This window comes from Manis javanica, chromosome X (genome assembly GCF_040802235.1).
Source record: "Manis javanica isolate MJ-LG chromosome X, MJ_LKY, whole genome shotgun sequence".
Lineage (NCBI taxonomy): Eukaryota > Metazoa > Chordata > Mammalia > Pholidota > Manidae > Manis > Manis javanica.
The window spans coordinates 52,752,888-52,773,511 of record NC_133174.1 but is presented as its reverse complement, the minus strand read 5'-3'; the positions used below and the strand labels follow the sequence as shown (position 1 = coordinate 52,773,511).

Here is a 20,624-nt window from a genome sequence, read left to right as displayed (position 1 = left end):
GAAAATTTGTCTTTGCCTATGAACTACTACTGCCCTCTGGAAATAAAAGCTTCCTCATGACCCTGGGGCTACTTCCCTGTGACATGTAGTACCACAAACATCTTGGTGAAAACCCAGTACCAAACCTAGTTAAAGATAAGTTTTGTACATTTGTTTCTATACAATTAGGAAAAAAGATAAAATTTGTATCAACAAAAGGTCATTTCTGGTTATTTGAGGCATTACTCTTAGCCACTTTGGTTCATACACATTTTATGAGAAGAGAAGAATAACAATTGTTTTAGGAAGAAATACATATCCTGCCTTGAAAAATAATTTCTGTTTTGGAAGGAGCTTACAATTTTTTTGAGTACTAAATCTGAACATGCTCAAGATGAATTGCAGCTGACAAGATTAGTCTTGTGCATCGTGTAAATTATACAGCTGGTGGATATGGTGGTGCCATTGAGGATTTTGGGAGGAACATAAGCTAACTGGTACAAAGGCAGTAGAGTCATCTAAGATTGTCAAATATCCTGATTTAGACATGGGACAGATTTAGAAGGTTTAGGTAGTTGAAGGTATGAAATGGTGTTTGTGTGAAATAGCAAACACATCAATGGCAGCTGTCATTCTCTATGGACCTATCTGACAGAAAATACCTCAGTATGCTGGGAGAAGAAAAGATCAGAGGATAGGAGATGAATTTGAAGCTGTAGTTAACTGAAGAGAAACATTGGTTAAGATGCAATTTTGATCAACTAGGACTGAGAAAGTCAGAAAGTAGCATGCAAACCATTATCAAACCACCAGAAACCACCCTGACTACAGCCTCACATTCGGAGTGTTTCATAGTAAGAAACTTTTATAGGCAGTTGTCAGACCATCTCATGAAGAAACAAAAGGCCGAGAACAGGCTTTTTCAACTTTCATGGCAAACGAACATAGAGATTAGCAAGTAATAGCTCAAGAAATAGCTGGTTGTGGTTCAAAATGTTAAAATATACAATGGATTCAAAAAGGGGGTTCATTTAGTGTACAGCTCAAGAAAAACAAAAACAATAAATGCCTCTTCTAAAGGCATTTAGCTACAAAGGTCCCACCCTGAGCAAGATACAAGTTGCACAAATGGTGCAGCTCAACCCAGAATTCTGCCGTCTATAGAAACACATTTAAGAATTATCTAAGGGCAAGTGCACCTTCTTTCCATGGATTTGAAATGAATAATAGCCAGCTATTCACAAAGATGTAGCATCCCCTTTTGGAAGCTGCCTTTTTCCACCTAGAAAAATCCCCTGGATTTGTTTCCTAAAGAAATTCTGCCCAACCAATGATCAACCTTACTGCCCTACTGGTGGACAGCCTCAGAAAGTGTGTTACATGGCTATGCACTGTCTTCCATTACATTTCATCCTGTGATGTTGAATGCTGCATAGGTCAAAAGTCCAAAGAGCATCCCTTTAGATTCTCCCTTGAGTGCAGCTTTTGTGTTCATCATTTAATGCCACATAAGTTTGGCCATTTCTTCTGGGATAAGAGAAGCAGATTCTGGTAGTAAATCCCTTGGTCTTGGTCAAACTCTTCTGCGCTTGTCTTGCACACGCCTACTATGCTTGGAACTTGATTTTATCCAACAGCTCTTCTGCAGAAGGTGGCTGCAATCTGATCCCTAATTTGCTGAGGTGAAGAGACTTGAAAGCTAAAAACTGTCAATAAATGTTGACAAGTAAAAAGTGCAAAGGAAAGAGCTATTTGCTCTGATGCCTAAGGAAGCAATGTTCAAATATTGGCATGTAATTTCACTTTCAAAGTATTTTTTGAAACTATAAATGTGACAAAATCAAGTCAGATTTGTGATCTGTAAGCTGTTAGACGAAGGACTGTGCAAAGCCTATCTTATCACTATGTAAAATGTTATGCAGAAATACACACACATCTCAAACTAGATATATAGTCATTCATGCAATATAATTGTTAACAATATGTTTGAAATATATTTCTAGAAACTTCAATGTGACCCTATAGCTTGGTTAGCAAAGGTATTGAATGATCAGATATCCATGCAATAAAGTATGCATTTACTTTTAAATAGCTTTAAATATTCCTATGAAAAATCTCAAAAGGTTAATTCAACATATGATCTGATTCTGATGCTCTTGATCTCTAAATTAGTTTTATCATCATTACTTTGTAATACAGAATGTGTGACTAAGAAAACATTGGTAATGGAATTCCTTGGAGTTTCTTAAACTTAGACCTCCTCTCCTGGGTTTTGTCCTCCATTACCTGCACGGTGCAGAGCAAAAGGGCATGGGATTTGGATTCAGAGGACTTGAGTGTGACTTACCTCACAGGGTTGTTACACGCTTCAAGATATAACTTGTAAAGCGCAACACAAAATTAATAGTTACTATCATGGTATTAGTGCATTATTCATATTAGTATTCATATTTATATAAAGGGATGTATCCTATGTCATGTCAACGTGCAGCCCTAAGCTTAGAAACAATCAAGGCTGCCAGTTGCTGGGCATCTACTGTGTGTGGATTCTTCTCCATTACTGCAAGGACAATGTTTGAAGGAAAAATATTGCAGAGGTTCTTGTAGGTCTGATACTGGTGCTCTGGGATCCTATGCTCCCTGAAATCATTGCACATCCCAACCCAAGGATTCCTCCAAAGCTGCTCCATCTTTTCAGGCACACTTCTTACCATGACTGGCTCATAGCATGGTTGCATGAGGCTGTTACTCAAGGGATAAGAGTGGTAGCCATATGAGTCGGTTGCACAGGGCAGTGGGTCCCAGCTGGCATGTTGTTCCCGGCACAGAGGAGGTCGCCTTTGTCTCATGGGGTTGCTCTCATAGAGGCGGGAGTCAGAAATGCTGTCCATCCGAGTCATCACCAGGGCACGTCCTTGCTGGGGGGTGGCTCCAGGATGGATACTGGGAGGCATGGGATAGTCTGCAGGACAGCTGGAGCGTGGTCCAGTTGCTGAGTGCTGAGCATGCAGAACTAAGTGGGGGACTGACTGCTTGTGGTGGGCTTGCTTAGAATCCTCTGAGCCATAGCTCTGCACTCGTGTTAAGGCTTCATGGTAACCATGAGGAAAAGGCTGAAGATGGTTCTGAGATGCTGAGCGATGCAGCTTCAAACTGTCTTCAGGATGGGCATCAGCCACAGCCAAGTACAGGTTGTTATAAGAGGAATAGTTGTCATTCCTGGTATGGCTCATATGGCTGTCAGGACAGAGATTAGGATTCCGAGCATACATGCCCCTGTCTGCTTCAGCCATGTAGTACTCTCGGTTATGCATGCTGTTGATGTTCAGTTTGGAGAAGTCACCTAACATTGAATAGTAGCTGTGATCTCCCAAGGACTCAAACTTTGGGTATTGCTCAGCATAGTTAATAGGAGTCCCATGGCTATTGGTAACCAGAATAGGGGGGTACTGCATGCTGGCCATGTGCTCCAACGAGGCCTTCTGGTGGGGAAAATGAGAGGATCCTGGCACTGGGCTGCTGGCTGAACGGGTATTGAGTGCACCCACTGCATGGCTTTTGGGGGGTGGGATTGTAGGGACACTTAGGGCAGTCACAAGTGAGGGGACAGAGCTGGCCTCAGGTTTACGGGCAATTGACAACCATTCCTCAGGCTCTACAGCCACAGACCGGATGCTGGGATCTGACTGGCGCTTGGGGGCCACACGTTTGACTTCTGAGGTTATCTCACCTTTGGCACTAGACAACCCTGTGCCACATTTTGCCAGGGTACTTTCACTCATGGTTTTCACTGTGGACAGTTTGGCACTGATGCGGAGCTCATCAGCCACCGAACGCTGGGGTTGGTTGGCCCGCTCCGGGTGGTAGTATTTGCACTTGTGGCCGTAGGTGCATTTTTTGCCTGAAAAATAATGCCTTAGGGTAAGACTCTCTCTCATAGTGGTGCAAATCTCTGTGCCAGAAACTGTAGTAACAATCTGTTCACTCAGGTTAGAGCTTTACACTTTGGGTTTAAGGCAGAAAATTAACTGTCCATAAAGATGAGAGACAATACCAACGAGGCATCACACACTGTGAACGTAAAGGGAAGAAGTAGAAAGCTGGGGAGTAAACTGCAGTGTCAATGCTAAGAGCTGACTAGCTAAACCACCTTCATTTTCCTGTAATTCAAAATTTTGCCAAGGCATAAAACTGTATGCTGAGGTGGTATATAGCAGCAGCAGGCAGCATGGTATAGTGCAAAGAGCACAGGCTTGGAGGCCAATCAGACCTGAGTTTCAACTCCAGATGTTTCATTTACTAGCCATGTGACCTTAGTAAGTAACTTTTCTTTTTGAGCCTCATTTTCCCCTTCTATAAAGAATATTCATAATCATGCCTATATTATATGGTCATTGTGAAGAGTAAGTGAAGATAATAAACATGAAAATAGTTTATGATTTAAATGTTAATTCAGAACAGAAACCAAAATGTCTCATAAACAAATTATCCAAGAAGAGTGATCATACAAAGTAGCCTCAGACCAGGCAGCCCATGTTGCACTATTAGGCTCACAAACTTTCTATCAGAGCGACTTGGGTAAGATCGTGAAAGCACTGCATGAAACTAAATTTTTAAAAAAGCAGATGAAAATGAACTTGGGAAGCAAACTGGAAAGCACACATTAGAAGGAAAGGGTATTAATAGTTGAAGAGGGTACATTCATCTGCCTGAGAGACACATCCTTCTCAGGGTCAAACCCAATTTAGCATTTTCGTTTTTGCTTCCACAGGCCATGTAGGTTTCTGCACTTCCATGCCCCTATGAACACTGTTAAGGACAGAGGCAGCTAGAACACATGCATCATTTTAACAAGTGACAATCTTCCCTTCAAATTCTAGATACATTTTCCTTGTGCCATTTCTAGGATGTTTCTTTAAATGAGTAACTGAGTATACATGAAGACACAGACTTTAACTCACAGAAAAAGGACAAGCCAGGATTTTTCATTTGAAAGGGAAATCTTGAAGAGAAACTACTCACAGAGTCCTTATGTTTCCCTTAATACAGAACTCAGTTCTGTCCATAGTGTACTCACCATAAGGGCATGGTTGCTTCTTGTGCTCAGGAACAATTGGTCTTTTTCTTAAGAAATTTTCAAGGCTTGGGCCATGGCGTCCTAAAGGATCATCTGGAGGCATAAATCTGAAAGCAAACAAGCAAGAGGTAAATGTCTTCCCTTCTGTCCACATTCACCCTATTCAGGAGTTCAAACCTTCATTACCTCTTGACTGTACTCTTGTCACAGCCTTCCAATTGCCCTTCCTGCCTCAGGTTTATCTTCTGCTAAGCCAACAGTTCTTCCTTCTGTTCCTACTTGATCACAAAAAAGGATACATTTTTGCTGTGCATCATTCTTCCATGGACTATATGTTCCAACCATAGTGGCATGCCTGCTCATTCCCCCAACATGCAACCTAATTTCACGTCTTCATGGCTTTATTCATGGTGTCCCCTTCACCTGTAAAACCCAGAAGCCTCCTTTCCTCTGTCTGTAAATCTCATCTCAAATGTCACCTCCTCTGTAAGCCTGTTTCTTATCATTTCATGTAGACAAAGTAATTTAAAAAACTTGAACCAGAGCACTTAATTAAAATACACTGTATTTGTCTCTCTCTTTCTTCTCCACTACACTTTGGGGCTCTTAAGGGTAAGTCCTGTTTCTTATTCAGCCTTTCATCCCCATGGTAACCAGCATAATGTGTAGTACCCAGTAAGTGTTCAATAAATGTTCATTGAAATGAAATCTATCCCTAGGGTAACTTAGATTTAGCCTATTCAGAGCCTACTGTAAAGAAACATACTTGTCATTCACAAAAGAATACATCAGCAACCGCTCCTCTATAAACTTCTTCCATTCTGGCTTTTCAACTTGAAGGTCTCTGTAGTTATCATTGGATACAATGATGCCATCAGAATCAAAAGCCAGTTTGACTATGAACCGGTCATCATAGCAGACAACTCTCCTGCCTTGGACCCTTCGCGATGGTGTAAAGACAAGAATCTTCTCCTTCTCCAGTTTACGCAGGATATCTTGATCTGTTGAAATATGGATTACATACCACAGAGTAAAAATTGTCTCTGGAAATTAACACCATTGTCCTCATATTACACATACAAAAGTTGGTTCTGGATGAGTACATTATTTGCCCTTAGAGAGAAAGTAACCTCTATTCCTGACTATGACACCAATTTGGATTGTGACCTTAGGCAAGTCAACTTTCCCCTTCAGACTTCAGTTCTCTTTTCAATAAGATAAAGGAACTGGATTCAATGACATCTAAGTTTTAAAAACTACTATGAAGAGTGAGAAATAACATTGATATCCTAGCATTTATGATGCTTGTTTTGCCCTTTGGCTGAAGCACCAGCTTTTGGTTGCTGAGGAAAACGGGAGTATGCTGAGGATGTGTCAGAGAGTAAAGCACAGCTCCTAGGAACTTACATTTTTGCCTACAACTAAGGAAGAACATAAAGCTGTAGTATGTGAGCACTGACCCCCTTTCCTTTTGGCCTTTTAGTTGCTAAGAAAGCTTGCAGGCTGGGCTCCAGCAAGGCCAGGATCTGCTCTGACTGAGGCTGGGAGCCTGTTCAGCAGCTGGCAGACAACTCGACACAGCTTACTGTCATTCACTGGACTTCCTCATTTGGCACATCGGGCAACAGCTGAGACACAGAGAACTGGGTCCATATGCTCTCAAATGCTGTAAAAAGCTAGCTTCATATACTATTGTAAGTGAATGTTGAGATTCTACTGATACTATGGCCACATCATGACTTTTTTAGACCTTAGACACTTGCTTTCTAGGTCCTTTCTTCCACAAAGAAATATTAAAAATTATACTTTACAACTGTGTTGGCATAAAAACAACCTAGTTAGATACATTATTATACATTCATTGTTATTGTTTTCATTTTTCCCTTCTGATATTAAAAGAAAAAAAATTAAAACTTTTCTGTGGGACCCTAAATGTATTGTGGGCTCTAGTCACTGGGATAACTGGCTCTGACTGTCATGGGGTTTTCCTCTCTATTATGCCCTATAATTTGCAAATCCCATGATCACTTCTCTGTTACACAATGAGGTCCATTGTCTACCATGGTTTCCTTAGTCTTTTGGAAAACTCAGTCACTTTCATAACTTGATTTAGCCCCCTTTAGTCTAAAGTCTATGGTCAAATAGAAAACCACTCCTTTTTTTAACTGTGTGCTTCATTATTTGCTGAATTGAGGTTTTTTCTATTTAACTACTATATGCCACAATATAATGGCTTTATTTGGGTCAAGAAAAAAATATGCTTAAAATGCACTTAAAAGGAATTTTAAGTGTAGTTAATAAACTTAGAAAAATATATATTGGGACCATTAACCTTTCCCCAAACTCTCTTGCTAGTTTTGTTTCTGGATGAGAAGAAATGCCTTATTTGAAATACCTGTAATTGGTGCATCAGGACGAGATTGCTCCTTCCTCCATGCAGGCACAAATACAGTAATATCCTTATGGCCTTTATCTAGAAACCAATCTACAGCAAGTTGGATTCCTCTGCAGGAGAACTCTTCTTTATTCCCATGGCTTTAGGAAGATAGAGAATGAAAGAAGAGAGGATTAACAACAAGTAGCAAAGAAATACTCCAAACAAGTTTTTTTCTTAGCACCAAGACATTGATAACACACATTTTCTTTCTCGATGATGCCAAAAATGTTTTTTTTAGGAGGCAGTCCAAGATGGCAGCATAGGTAGACCCTGAGTTTACCTACTCCCACCTAACCAAATCTATACCTATATAGAGAACAATTTCTCCTGAATTAAAACTGGAGGCTGATTGAACAGCTTCTGCACAACAAAGGATAGGTAAGGGCAGAAGAGTAGGAGACATGGTAATGGTGGAAACCCCACTCCTGATGTGGCAATCTGCAGCAGGGGAGGATATCACTGATGGGCTCACAGGAAGACTTGCCCACCTTGGAGCACAAGAAAATAGCTATTTAAAGGAAAATTAGAAAACAAGTGATGGAAATCCATTTACTAATCCTAAAGTATCTGCGAGACAGTAGAAGAACTGCTGGAAGTCAATTCAGGGTCACAGGTATGGATAAAGGCCATTATTTATATTCCCCCTCAACTTTGATAGTGTGGATGGGAGCAAATTCTAGGTGATCTAGGCAGCATGCTGTGGCAACCCATGAACCTTAGCCCCCTAGCCCACACCAACTGCAGCCATTCCACCTAGGCAGCCCTTGTGCAGCATGCTCTGGGAACCCGCTGGCCTGCACCTGACTCAGAAGTTTTGTTAGGACTGCCCTTGTGTGACATGTATCAGGACACTCCTGGCCTGAGCCCACTCCACCTACAGCCACCCTTCTAGGGTAGCCTTGGAGTAGAGTACCCTGGGAACTTCCCAGCCTGCACCTGCTGCAACTCCAGCCTTTCCACTGAGCAGGTGCTGCATGCCCCACAATACCCCTAGTCCAAAACCACTCTATCTCTGGCAGGCCAGCCAGAGCTGCCAGGCACACACACAGCATACACAGGGAACATTCCTATACAAGACCACTTATTCAGGACGGGGAGAGGTAGCTGTTCTACCTGGTTCATAGAAACAAACACCAAGTCGAACAAAATAAGGAGATAGAAGAATATGTTCCAAATGAGATAATAAAACCCCAGAAAAAAACCTTAATGAAGTGGAGAAAAATAATTAACCAAATTAAGAGTTCAAAATAATGGTCATAAAGACACAGAACTCTTTAACAAAGAGTTAGAAAATATAAGAAAGTACTAAACAGAAGTCAGAGAGCTGAAGAATGCAATAATTAAACTGAAAAATACACTAGAGGAAATCAACAGCAGATTAGACGATGCAGAAGGGATCAGCAAACTAGAAAATACAATAGTGGAAATCACCCAATCAGAAGAGCAAAAAGAAAAAAGAATTTTTGAAAAATGAGATTAAGGGATCTTTGGGACAACATCAAGCACAATAACATTCACATTATAGGGGTCCTATAAGGAGAAGAGAGAAAGAAAACTTATTTGAAAAAAACAATGGCTGAAAACTTTCCTAATTTGGGGAAGAAAATACACATCCAGGTCCAGGAAAAACAGAGAGTCCCAAATAAGATGAACACAAAGAGATCTATACCAAGGCATATTACAATTAAAGTGGCAAAATTTAAAGGTGAAAAGAAAATCTTAAAGGCAGCAAGACAGAAGCAAATACATACAAGGGAAACCCTCTAAGACTATCACTTGATTTGTCAGCGGAAACTTTACAGACCAGAAAAGAGTGGCAGGATATATTTAACATGCTGAAAGGAAAAGCTTACAACCAAAAATAATCTACCTGACAAGGTTATATCATTCACAGTTGAAAGAGAGATAAGAATTTCTCAGACAAGCAAAAGTTTATACAACACTAAACTGGCTGTATAAAGAATGTTAAAAGGGTCTTCACTAAGCAGAGAAGAAAAGGCTGTAACTAGAAATATGAAAGTAAATGAAAAGAATATCACTGGTAAAGGAAGTAAATCAGCCACTTAGAAAGTACAAATGAAAGTACAGCATAGAGGGATATAGTCAATAGTTCTGTAAAATCTATGTTGATAGATAATAACTGCACTAGTTGGGTTGGAGATTTAATAATGAAACTTGAATTACTATGTTTTATACTTGAAACAAATACAATATCAGCTTAACTTCAATAACAAAATACATCAAAATAGGAGCCAAGATGGCGGTGTGAGTAGGACAGCAGAAATCTCCCAAAAACATATATATTTTTGAAAATACAACAAATACAACTATTCCTAAAAGAGAGACTGGAAGATACAGGACAACAGCCCAGCTACATCTATATCTGTGAGAACCCAGCGCCTCACGAAGGGGGTAAGATACAAGTCGTGGCCCAGCGGGACCCAAGAGACACCCCTATCCCAGCTCCCTGGTGGGAGGAGAGGAGTCAGAGCGGGAAGGGAGAGGGAGCCCAGGACTGCTATATACCCAGCCTTAATCATCCGCACTGGGAGCACAGACACACAGTGCGTGGTGTGCTGGATACTAGGGAAATGGGACAGTAAAACCTGCAGAGCAGGTCCCCACAGCTGAATGCCCCAGGGACAAAAGAAAAGCGAGTGCTTTTTGAAAGTCTTAAAGAGACAGGGGCCTCGCAGCTGGATGGAAGTGTATCGGTGCACACAGCCCAGCAGCTGGGAATGACGGGGAACTCCGGGTACCCTAACCCCCTGGGCAGCAGCCCAGCTCTGAGGCTCCTCACAGCAATAAACAGCCTCCCACCTGTTCCCCCTTGGGGATAGCTCTAAAATAACAGAGCAGCAGTCTGAGGCCAGCCATGCCCACAGCAGCCGCCCGAGCCAGACTTAGAGGCCTCCATGCAGCTGCCCAGCACAAGGCACTAGGGGTAGCCATTCTCCAGAAGAGGAATGCAAGGAGCAAGCAGGAAGGGATTTTGTTCTCCCAGCTGACACATCTGCCATCTGCCCATCACCATGAAAAGGCAGAAGAATTTGATTCAGACCAGAATCACACAGACATACTCCCCTGAGAAGGAACCTGGGGAGATAGACCTAACCAATCTTCCTGAAAAAGAATTCAAAATAAAGCTCATAACCATGCTGATGGACTTGCAGAGAAATATGCAAGAGATAAGGAGGAAAAATAAAGAAATAAAACAATCTCTGGAAGGACTTAAAATCAGAATGGACGAGATATAAGAGGCCATTGATAGAATAGAAATAGGACAATGGGAATGCAGAGAAGCTGACACAGAGAGAGATAAAAGGATCTCCAGGAATGAAAGACTATTAAGAGAACTGTGTGACCAATCCAAACTGAACAATATCTGCATTACAGGGGTACCAGAAGAACAGAGGGAAAAAGGGATAGAAAGTGTATTTGAAGAAATAATTGCTGAAAACTTCCCCAAACTGGGGGAGGAAATAGCCTCTCAGACCACAGAAGCACACAGAAGTCCCAACACAAGGGACCCAAGGAGGACAAAACCAAGACACATAATAATTAAAATGGCAAAGATCAAAGACAAGGACAGAGTATTAAAGGCAGCCAGAGAGAGAAAAAAGGTCACATACAAAGGAAAACCCATCAGGCTGTCATCAGACTTCTCAACAGAAACCTTACAGGCCAGAAGAGAATGGCATGATATATTTAATGCAATGAAACAGAAGGGCCTTGAACCAAGGATACTGTATCCAGCACAATTATCATTTAAATATGAAGGAGGGATTAAACAATTCCCAGACAAGCAAAAGTTGAGGAAATTTTCCTCCCACAAACCACCTCTACAGGGTATTTTAGAAGGACTGCTCTAGATGGAATCACTCCTAAGGCTAAACAGGTGTCACCAGAGAAAATAAAATCACAGTAAAGAAAGCGGAAAAATCAAATACTAACTAAAGGCAAAAAATAAAATCAACTACCCACAAAAGCAGTAAAAGGAAACACAAAAGAGCACACACACACACACACACACACACACACACACACACACACAAACACCTAACATACAAAGAATGGAGGAGGAGGAATAAGAAGGGAGAGAAATAAAGAATCATCAGATTGTGTTTATAATAGCTCAATAAGTGAGTTAAGTTAGACAGTAAGATAGTAAAGAAGCTAATCTTGAACCTTTGGTAACCACGAACCTAAAGCCTGCAGTGGTAATAAGTACATATCTTTCAGTAATCACCCTAAATGTAAATGGACTGAATACACCAATCAAAAGACACAGACTAATAAAATGGGAAAAAAAGCAAGACCCATCTGTATGCTGTTTACAAGAGACTCACCTCAAACCCAAAGACAAACCCAGATTAAAACTCAAGGGATGGAAAAAGATATTTCACGCAAACAAGGACAAAAAAATAGGTGTTGCAGTACTAGTATCAGACAAAATAGACTTCAAAACAAAGTCACAGGAGATAAAGGACATTATATAATGATAAAGGGGTCAATACAACAAGAGGATATAACCATTATAAATATATAGGCACCCGATAAGGATCACGGGAAGCTGGCAGTGTGAGTTCAGTGCAAATCTCCTCCCCAAAACATACATATTTATGAAAATACAATAAATACAACTATTCCTAAAAGAGACACCAGTGGATGCAGTACAACAGCCAGGATACATCTACATCTGTGAGAACTCAACATCACACAAAGGGGGTAAGATACAAGCCATGGCCAGGCAGGACCTGAACGTTCCCCCACCCCAGAACCCAGTGGGAAGAAAGGAGTTGGAATGGGGAGGGAGTGAAAGCCCAGGACTGCTAAACAACCAGCTCTAGAAATCCGCACCCGGAGTGCAGACACAAGGTGCCTGGGGTGCTGGATATTAGAGAAATGAAAAAGCAAAACCTGTGGGCAGGTCCCTGCAACTGGCATCCCTGAGACAAAAGAAAAGCGAGTGCTTTTTGCAAGTCTTAAAGAGACAAGGAATCCCATCGCTGGACAAAGTTGTCCCGGCAGCTCGGAATCCCAGGGAACATTAGACGCCCTAAACCCCAAGGTGGCAGTGCAGCCCCGAAGCCCCTCATGGCACAAAGCAGCCTGTCAGTCATTCCTCGAACTGGCGCGGACCCCAACACACGGGCCCAGTAGTGGGAGAGGGGCAGCGAGTACCGCCGGTGGCGGTGCCGGAGGGGACCGGGAGCAGATCACGTGCACTGCTGGTGCCAGAGGGGACTGGGAGGGGCTCGTGCACGCCCGCTATGGTGGCGACCGAACAGCCAGAGTGCGGCATGGGAGCACCGGCAGCAGTAGCGCCAGAAGAGCCAGGGAGAAGTCTGCGCGGGAAATGCCAGCGCACACCTACAGTGGTAGCAGAGGGAGCAGCCATGCTCTCAGCATCCAACCAGAATCCCAGCCTGATGCACAGCCACCCAGGCCAGAACCAAAGGCCGCTACTGGCACACAGTTGCCCAGCAAGGGTGTCGCTATTGCGGAGGAGCACACCTGGTGTGCCTGCCACTCCCCGCAGGGCTCCATGCTGCCCTGACACAGACCCCATCCAGAGAAGCTTAGGGGATTAACCCAGTGGCTTCTCTAGGAGTGCAGGTAATCGACACAGGCAGCAAAGAAGGGCAAGGCATCCAGCAAGCAAGAAAGGACTTTCTTCTCCCAGCTGACACACCACAACCTGCGTACAGCCAGCACGATCACCATGAAAAGGCAATAAAATTTTGTCCAGTCCAAGATAGTTCAGACAACACCTGAGAGAGGATCTGCAGAGACAGACCTAACCAGTCTCCCTTAAAAGAATTCAAAATAAAAATCATAAACATGTAGACAGAGCTGCAGAGAAATATACAAGAGGTAAGGGATGATGTCCGGAGGGATATTACAGAAGTCAAACAATCTCTGGAAGGATTTATAAGCAGAATGGATAAGATGCAAGAGGCCATTGATGGAATAGAAACCAGAGAACAGTAATGCATAGAGACTGATGCAGACAGAGATAAAAGGATCTCCAGGAATGAAACAATATTAAGAGAACTGTGTGACCAATCCAAAAGGAACAATATTCGCATTATAGGGGTACCAGAAGAAGAAGAGAGAGAAAAAGGGATAGGACGTGTCTTTGAAGAAATAATTGCTGAGAACTTCCACAAACAGGGGGAGGAAATAGTTGTTCAGACTACGGAAGCACACAGAACTCCTGAGAGAAGGGACACAAAGAGGACAATACCAAGACACATAATTAAAATAGCAAAGATCAAGGACAAGGACAGAGTATTAAAGGCAGCCAGAGAGAAAAAGGTCACATACAAAGGAAAACCCATCAGGCTGTCATCAGACTTCTCAACAGAAACCTTACAGGCCAGAACAGAATGGCATGTTATATTTAATGCAATGAAACAGAAGGGCCTTGAACCAAGGATACTGTATCCAGTACGATTATCATTTAAATATGAAGGAGGGATTAAACAATTCCCAGACAAGCAAAAGTTAAGGGAATTTGCCTCCCACAAACCACCTCTACAGGGTATCTTAGAGGGACTGCTCCAGACGGGAGCACTCCTAAAAAGAGCACAGAACAAAACACCCAACATATAAAGAATGGAGGAGGAGGAACAAGAAGGGAGAGAAATAATCATCAGACTGTGTTTATAATAGCTCAATAAGTGAGGTAAGTTTGACCGTAAAGAAGTAAAGAAGCTAACATTGAACCTTTGGTAACCACGAATCTAAAGCCTGCAATGGCAATAAGTACATATCTTTCAATAATTACCGTAAATGTAAATCGACTGAATGCACCAATCAAAAGACACAGAGTAATAGAATGGATAAAAAAGCAAGACCCAACTATATGCTGCTTATAAGAGACTCACCTCAAACTCAAAGACATGCACAGATTAAAAGTCAAGGGATGGGAAAATATATTTCATGCAAACAACAGGGAGAAAAAAGCAGGTGTTACAATACTAGTACCAGACAAAATAGACTTCAAAACAAAGAAAGTAACAAGAGATAAAGAAGGACATTACATAATAATAAAGGGCTCCGTCCAACAAGCGGATATAACCATTATAAACATATATGCACCTAACACGAGAGCACCAATATATGTGAAACAAATACTAACAGAATTAAAGGAGGAAATAGAATGCAATGAATTCATTTTGGTAGACTTTAACACACCACTCACTCCAAAGGACTGATTCACCAGTCAAAAAATAAGTAAGGACACAGAGACACTGAACAACACACTAGAACAGATGGACCTAATAGACATCTTTAGAACTCTACATCCAAAAGCAACAGAATACACATTCTTCTCAAGTGCACATGGAACATTCTCCAGAATATACCACATACTAGGCCACAAAAAGAGCTTCAGTAAATTCCAAAAGATTGAAATCCTACCAACCAACTTTTCAGACCACAAAGACATAAAACTAGAAATAAATTGTACAAAGAAAGCAGAAAGGCTCACAAACACATGGAGGCTTAACAACATGCTCCTAAATAATCAATGGATCAATGACCAAATTAAAATGGAGATCCAGCAATATATGGAAACAAATGACAACAACAAAACAAAGCCCCAACTACTGTGGGATACAGCAAAAGCAGTCTTAAGAGGAAAGTATATAGCAATCCAGGCATATTTAAAGAAGGAAGAACAATCCCAAATGAATAGTCTAATGGCACAATTATCAAAATTGGAAAAAGAAGAACAAATGAGCCCTAAGGTCAGCAGAAGGAGGGACATAATAAAGATCATAGAAGAAATAAATAAAATTGAGAAGAATAAAGCAATAGCAAAAATCAATGAAACCAAGAGCTGGTTCTTTGAGAAAATAAACAAAATAGATAAGCCTCCAGCCAGACATATTAAGAGGAAAAGAGAGTCAACACACATCAACAGAATCAGAAATGAGAAAGGACTAATCACGACGGACCCCACAGAAATACAAAGAATTACTACAGAGTACTATGAAAGCCTATATGCTAACAACCTAGGAGAAATGGACAACTTCCTAGAAAAATACAACCTCCCAACACTGACATAGAAAGAAACAGAAAATCTAAGCAGACCAATTACCAACAACAAAATTGAAGCAGTAATCGTAAAACTACCAAAGAACAAAACCCCCAGGCCAGATGGATTTACCTCAGAATTTTATCAGACATAGAGAGAAGACATGGTACCCATTCGCCCTAAAGTTTTCCAAAAAATAGAAGAGGAAGGAATACTCCCAAACTCATTCTATGAAGCCAACATCAACCTAATACCAAAACCAGTCAAAGACCCCACCAAAAAAGAAAACTACAGACCAATATCCCTGATGAACGTAGATGCAAAAATACTCCACAAAATATTAGCAAACCAAATTCAAAAATACATCAAAAAGATCATACACCATGACCAAGTGGGATTCATCCCAGGGATGCAAAGATGTTACAACATTCGAAAATACATCAACATCATCCACCACATTAACAAAAAGAAGGACAAAAATCACATGATCGTCTCCATAGATGCTGAAAAGCATTCAACAAAATTGAACATCCATTCATGATAGAAACTCTAAAAAAATGGGCATAGAGGGCAAGTACCTCAACATAATAAAGGCCATATATGATAAATATCATACTGAACAGTGAGAGGCTGAAAGCATTTCCGCTGAGATCGGGAACATGACAGGGATCCCCACTCTCCCCAGTGTTATTCAGCATGGTACTGGAGGTCCTAGCCACGGAATCAGACAAAACAAAAAAATACAAGGAATCCAGATTGGTAAAGAAGAAGTCAAACTGTCACTATTTGCAGATGACATGATATTGTAAATAAAAAATCCTAAAGACTCCACTGCAAAACTACTAGAACTAATATCGGAATTCAGCAAAGTTGCAGGATACAAAATTAACACACAGAAATCTGTGGCTTTCCTGTACACTAACAAATAGAAAGAGAAATCAGGAAGACAACTCCATTCACAATAGCATCAAATAGAATAAAATACCTAGGAATAAACCTAACCAAGGAAGTGAAAGACCTATACCCTGAAAACTATAAGACACTCTTAAGAGAATTAAAGACGTCACTAAGAAATGGAAACTCATCCAATGATCCTGGCTCGGAAGAATTAATATAATAAAAATGGTCATCCTGCCAAAAGCAATATACAGATTCGATGCAATCCCTATCAAACTACCAACAGTATTCTTCAATGAACTAGAACAAAAAGCTCAAAAATTCATATGGAAACACCAAAGACCCCGAATAGCTAATGCAATCCTGAGAAGGAAGAATAAAGTGGCGGGGAACTCACTCCCCAACTTCAAGCTCTACTACAAAGCCACAGTAATCAAGACAATTTGGTACTGGCACAAGAACAGAGCCACAGACCAATGGAACAGAATAGAGACTTCAAACATTAACCCAAACATATATGGTCAACTAATATTTAATAAAGGGGCCATGGACATACAATGGGGAAATGACAGTCTCTTCAACAGAGTGTGCTGGAGAAACTGGACAGCTACATGTAAGAGAATGAAACTGAATCCCTGTCTAACCCCATACACAAAAGTAAATTCAAAATGGATCAAAGACTTGAATGTAAATCATGAAACCATAAAACTCTTAGAAAAAAACATAGGCAAAAAAGTCTTAGACATAAATATGAGTGACCTCTTTTTGAACATATCTCCCCGCGCAAGGGAAACAAAAGCAAAAATGAACAAATGGGACTATGTCAAGCTGAAAAGCTTCTGTACAGCAAAGGACACCATCAATAGAACAAAAAGTTATCCTACAGTATGGGAGAATATATTCATAAATGACAGATCCAATAAAGGGTTGACATCCAAAATATATAAAGAGCTCACACACCTCAACAAACAAAAAAGCAAATAATCCATTTAAAAAATGGGCAGAGGAGCTGAATAGACAGTTCTCTAAAGAAGAAATTCAGATCGACAACAGACACATGAAAAGATGCCTCCACATCGCTTGTCATCAGAGAAATGCAAATTAAAACCACAATGAGATATCATCTCACACCAGTAAGGATGGCTACCATCCAAAAGATAAACAACAGCAAATGTTGGCGAGATTGTAGAGAAAGGGGAACCCTCCTACACTGCTGGTGGGAATGTAAATTAGTTCAACCATTGTGGAAAGCAGTATGGAGGTTCCTCAAAATGCTCAAAATAGAAATACCATTTGACCCGGGAATTCCACTTCTAGGAATTTACCCCAAGAATGCAGCACTCCAGTTTGAAAAAGACAGATGCACCCCTATGTTTATCATTGCACTATTTACAATAGCCAAGATATGGAAGCAACCTAAATGTCCATCAGTAGATGAATGGATAAAGATGTGGTACATATACACAACGGAATCTTACTCAGCTATAAGAAAAAAACAGACCCTACCATTTGCAACAACATGTATTTAACTAGAGGGTATTATGCTCAGTGAAATAAGCAAGGCAGAGAAAGTCAAGTACCAATTAATTTCACTCATATGTGGAGTATAAGAACAAAAGAAAACTGAAGGAACACAACTGCAGAGAAGCACAGAACCCAAGAATGTACTAACCGTTACCAAAGGGAAATGGACTGGGGAGGACGGGTGGGAAGGGTGGGATAAGGGTGGGAAAAAAGAAAGGGGGCATTACGATTAACATGTATTGTGTGGGGGGAGGCACAGGGAGGGCTGTGCAACACAGAGAAGACAAGTAGTGATTTTACAGCATCTTGCTATGTTGATGGACAGTGACTGTGAATGGGTATTTGGAGGGGACTTGGTGAAGGGGGGAACCTAGTAAACATCATGTCCTTCATGTAATTGTAGATTAATGGTACCAAAATAAAATTAATAAATAAAAAGTAAGAATGGAGTTAGAGGGTATTATGATCAGTGAAATAAGCAAGGCCGAGAAAGACAGGTACCCAATGATTTCACTCATATGTAGAGTATAAGAACAAAGGAAAACTGAAGGAACAAAACAGCAGCAGAATCACAGCACCCAAGAATGGACTAACAGTTACCAAAAGGAAAGGGACTGGGGAGGATGGTTGGGAAGGGAGGTATAAGGTCAGGGAAAAAGAAAGGGGGCATTACATTTAGTATGTATAGTGGGGGTGCACAGAAAGGGCTGTGCAACACAGAGAAGACAAGTAGTAATTTTACAGCATTTTACTATGCTGATGGACAGTGACTGTAAAGGGGTGTGTGGCAGGGACTTGGTGAAGGGGGGTGCCTAGTAAATATAATGTTCTTCATGTAATTGTAGATTGATGATACCAAAAATATATATATATGTACACCCAATACAGCAGCACCAACATATGTGAAACAAAGAAAAATAAACTACCTAGGAATAAACACATTCTTCTCAAGTGCACATGGAACATTCTCAGACCAGAAAGCTATAAAGGAGGAAATGGAATGCAATCCATTCATTTCAGGAGACTTCAACACACCACTCACTCCAAAGGACAGATCCACCAGACAGAAAATAAGTAAGGACCCAGAGACACTGAACAACACACTAGAACAGATAGACCTAATAGACACCTATAGAACTCTACACCCAAAAGCAACAGGATACACATTCTTCTCAAGTGCACATGAAACATTCTCCAGAATAGACCACATATTAGTGTAAGGCTGGAGGCATCAGGAGAAGGGGTGAGCCTGATGGACAAGCTCAGGCCTCACCAAAGGAGGCGAGGAGACCAACCAGTTCCGGTCTGACAACATTCCAGAGCCTGATAGGATAACCCTCCCAACTAGAGCCCTTCCCCCAAGCTAAAGGATTAGTGGTAACTTTCCAGTAACTGGCTAAAGGCCAGTACGAGACCCCCATGTACCCTAGATTAGCCAATCTTCACGCCAATGTACACCTTTGCTCTCCCTCCCCCTGCCTTCTTTAAAAACTTGCTGCCTGCCCTGCTGGGTTTGACTGCCCTGGCCTGTAGTACCCAGACTGGCAGAATATCACCCAGGGATTGCATTCAAATAAACTGCCTGGCCCTTTGTTGCCTCTCTTCACCTGTTTACTTCGGTCGGAATGTATTGGAATTTATCTTACATTTTCTATTAGAATTTTCTGGAAGTTTTAGAATGCCCAGTTTTCACAAGCGCTTGTCTTTAAATCAATTTTATTAATACCATCCGGACATAGAAAAATATTTTTCATTTACACACTTAGACACAAAAACATACAGATTGAGACATAATGACTACAGTTCGCAACATTTTTCATAAAAGAACATATACACAGATAAACTGATACAAAGATTTGAGTTACTGATATCCAATTGCCTTCTTTCCTTTTAGCTTATTTGACTAAAAGTGTTTCAGTTTTCAAGAATACACTCCACAGGCAAGCAGTTTACATAACTGGGTTAAGGTTTAGATGGCCCCAGACTAACGACCAATGAAAGCTCTGAACTGATAGGGACTGTGTGTGTCCAGGGGACTGGAAATGAAATGCAAGCAGAATTCTAGCACCAGTCATTTAAAGCCAGGCTGTATTATAAAAGATAAATTTCTTCTGTTTCAGGGAGTCTAGTTTTAAAACCTCCTAATTTTTTAGGATAATGATGAACCCAATGAGACAGGGACCATGGATGCTGTCAGAGTAGGGTAAGGGCCTCCGGAGGGGGCAGAGCGGGATATTTTCAGTCAGAGAAATGTAACTACATGCAAGGAAATCCCCCTACTAAAACTCTATGTTAAACATTGAACTCTAGAATCATTCTTCAGTGAGATCAGTTAATGTTCCCCAGATAAAGAAGAGTAGCACGTTTTATTATGCTAATCTAATCATTTGTAAGCATGTGTAAGATTCACTTTAGCATGCTAAAAGGTCCAGGCCTATGTGCTGTCTTTCCTTCTTCAGATCTGACAAGGTGATTTTGCAAACTAAGCAACTAACAGCATGTAGACCCAGCTGTAGACGGCATGGTAAAAGGCAGGAAGAATTCCATCTTAAAGATGATTGCATTTTAACACCCAGGAAGTTCAAGAGGCAAGATTCTTTAGCAAGTAGACAATACCTCAGCCCACCTTGCGGGCTGGGCAGGCAGCCTTTTGATGTGCTCCC

The 20,624-nt window shown here is 41.1% G+C and overlaps 2 protein-coding genes across 2 annotated transcripts in view; one reads left to right on the top strand and one right to left on the bottom strand.

Moving 5' to 3' along the window:
* LAS1L (LAS1 like ribosome biogenesis factor) overlaps positions 1-6,976 on the top strand; it is a 32,523-nt gene extending 25,547 nt beyond the window's left edge. The window contains exon 16 of the mRNA XM_037017078.2: positions 6,540-6,976. The gene's annotated coding sequence lies outside the window, so the exon portion shown is untranslated. The remainder of the gene's footprint in view (positions 1-6,539) is intronic.
* Positions 189-20,624, bottom strand: part of ZC3H12B (zinc finger CCCH-type containing 12B) — a 252,665-nt gene continuing 232,229 nt past the window's right edge. Inside the window, exons 5-8 of the mRNA XM_037017076.2 lie at positions 7,452-7,591; positions 5,823-6,057; positions 5,057-5,163; positions 189-3,880 (exon numbers count right to left, since the gene is read on the bottom strand). Of these exons, the coding sequence (XP_036872971.1) occupies positions 2,460-3,880; positions 5,057-5,163; positions 5,823-6,057; positions 7,452-7,591 (1,903 nt within the window). The 3' untranslated portion in view covers positions 189-2,459. The remainder of the gene's footprint in view (positions 3,881-5,056; positions 5,164-5,822; positions 6,058-7,451; positions 7,592-20,624) is intronic.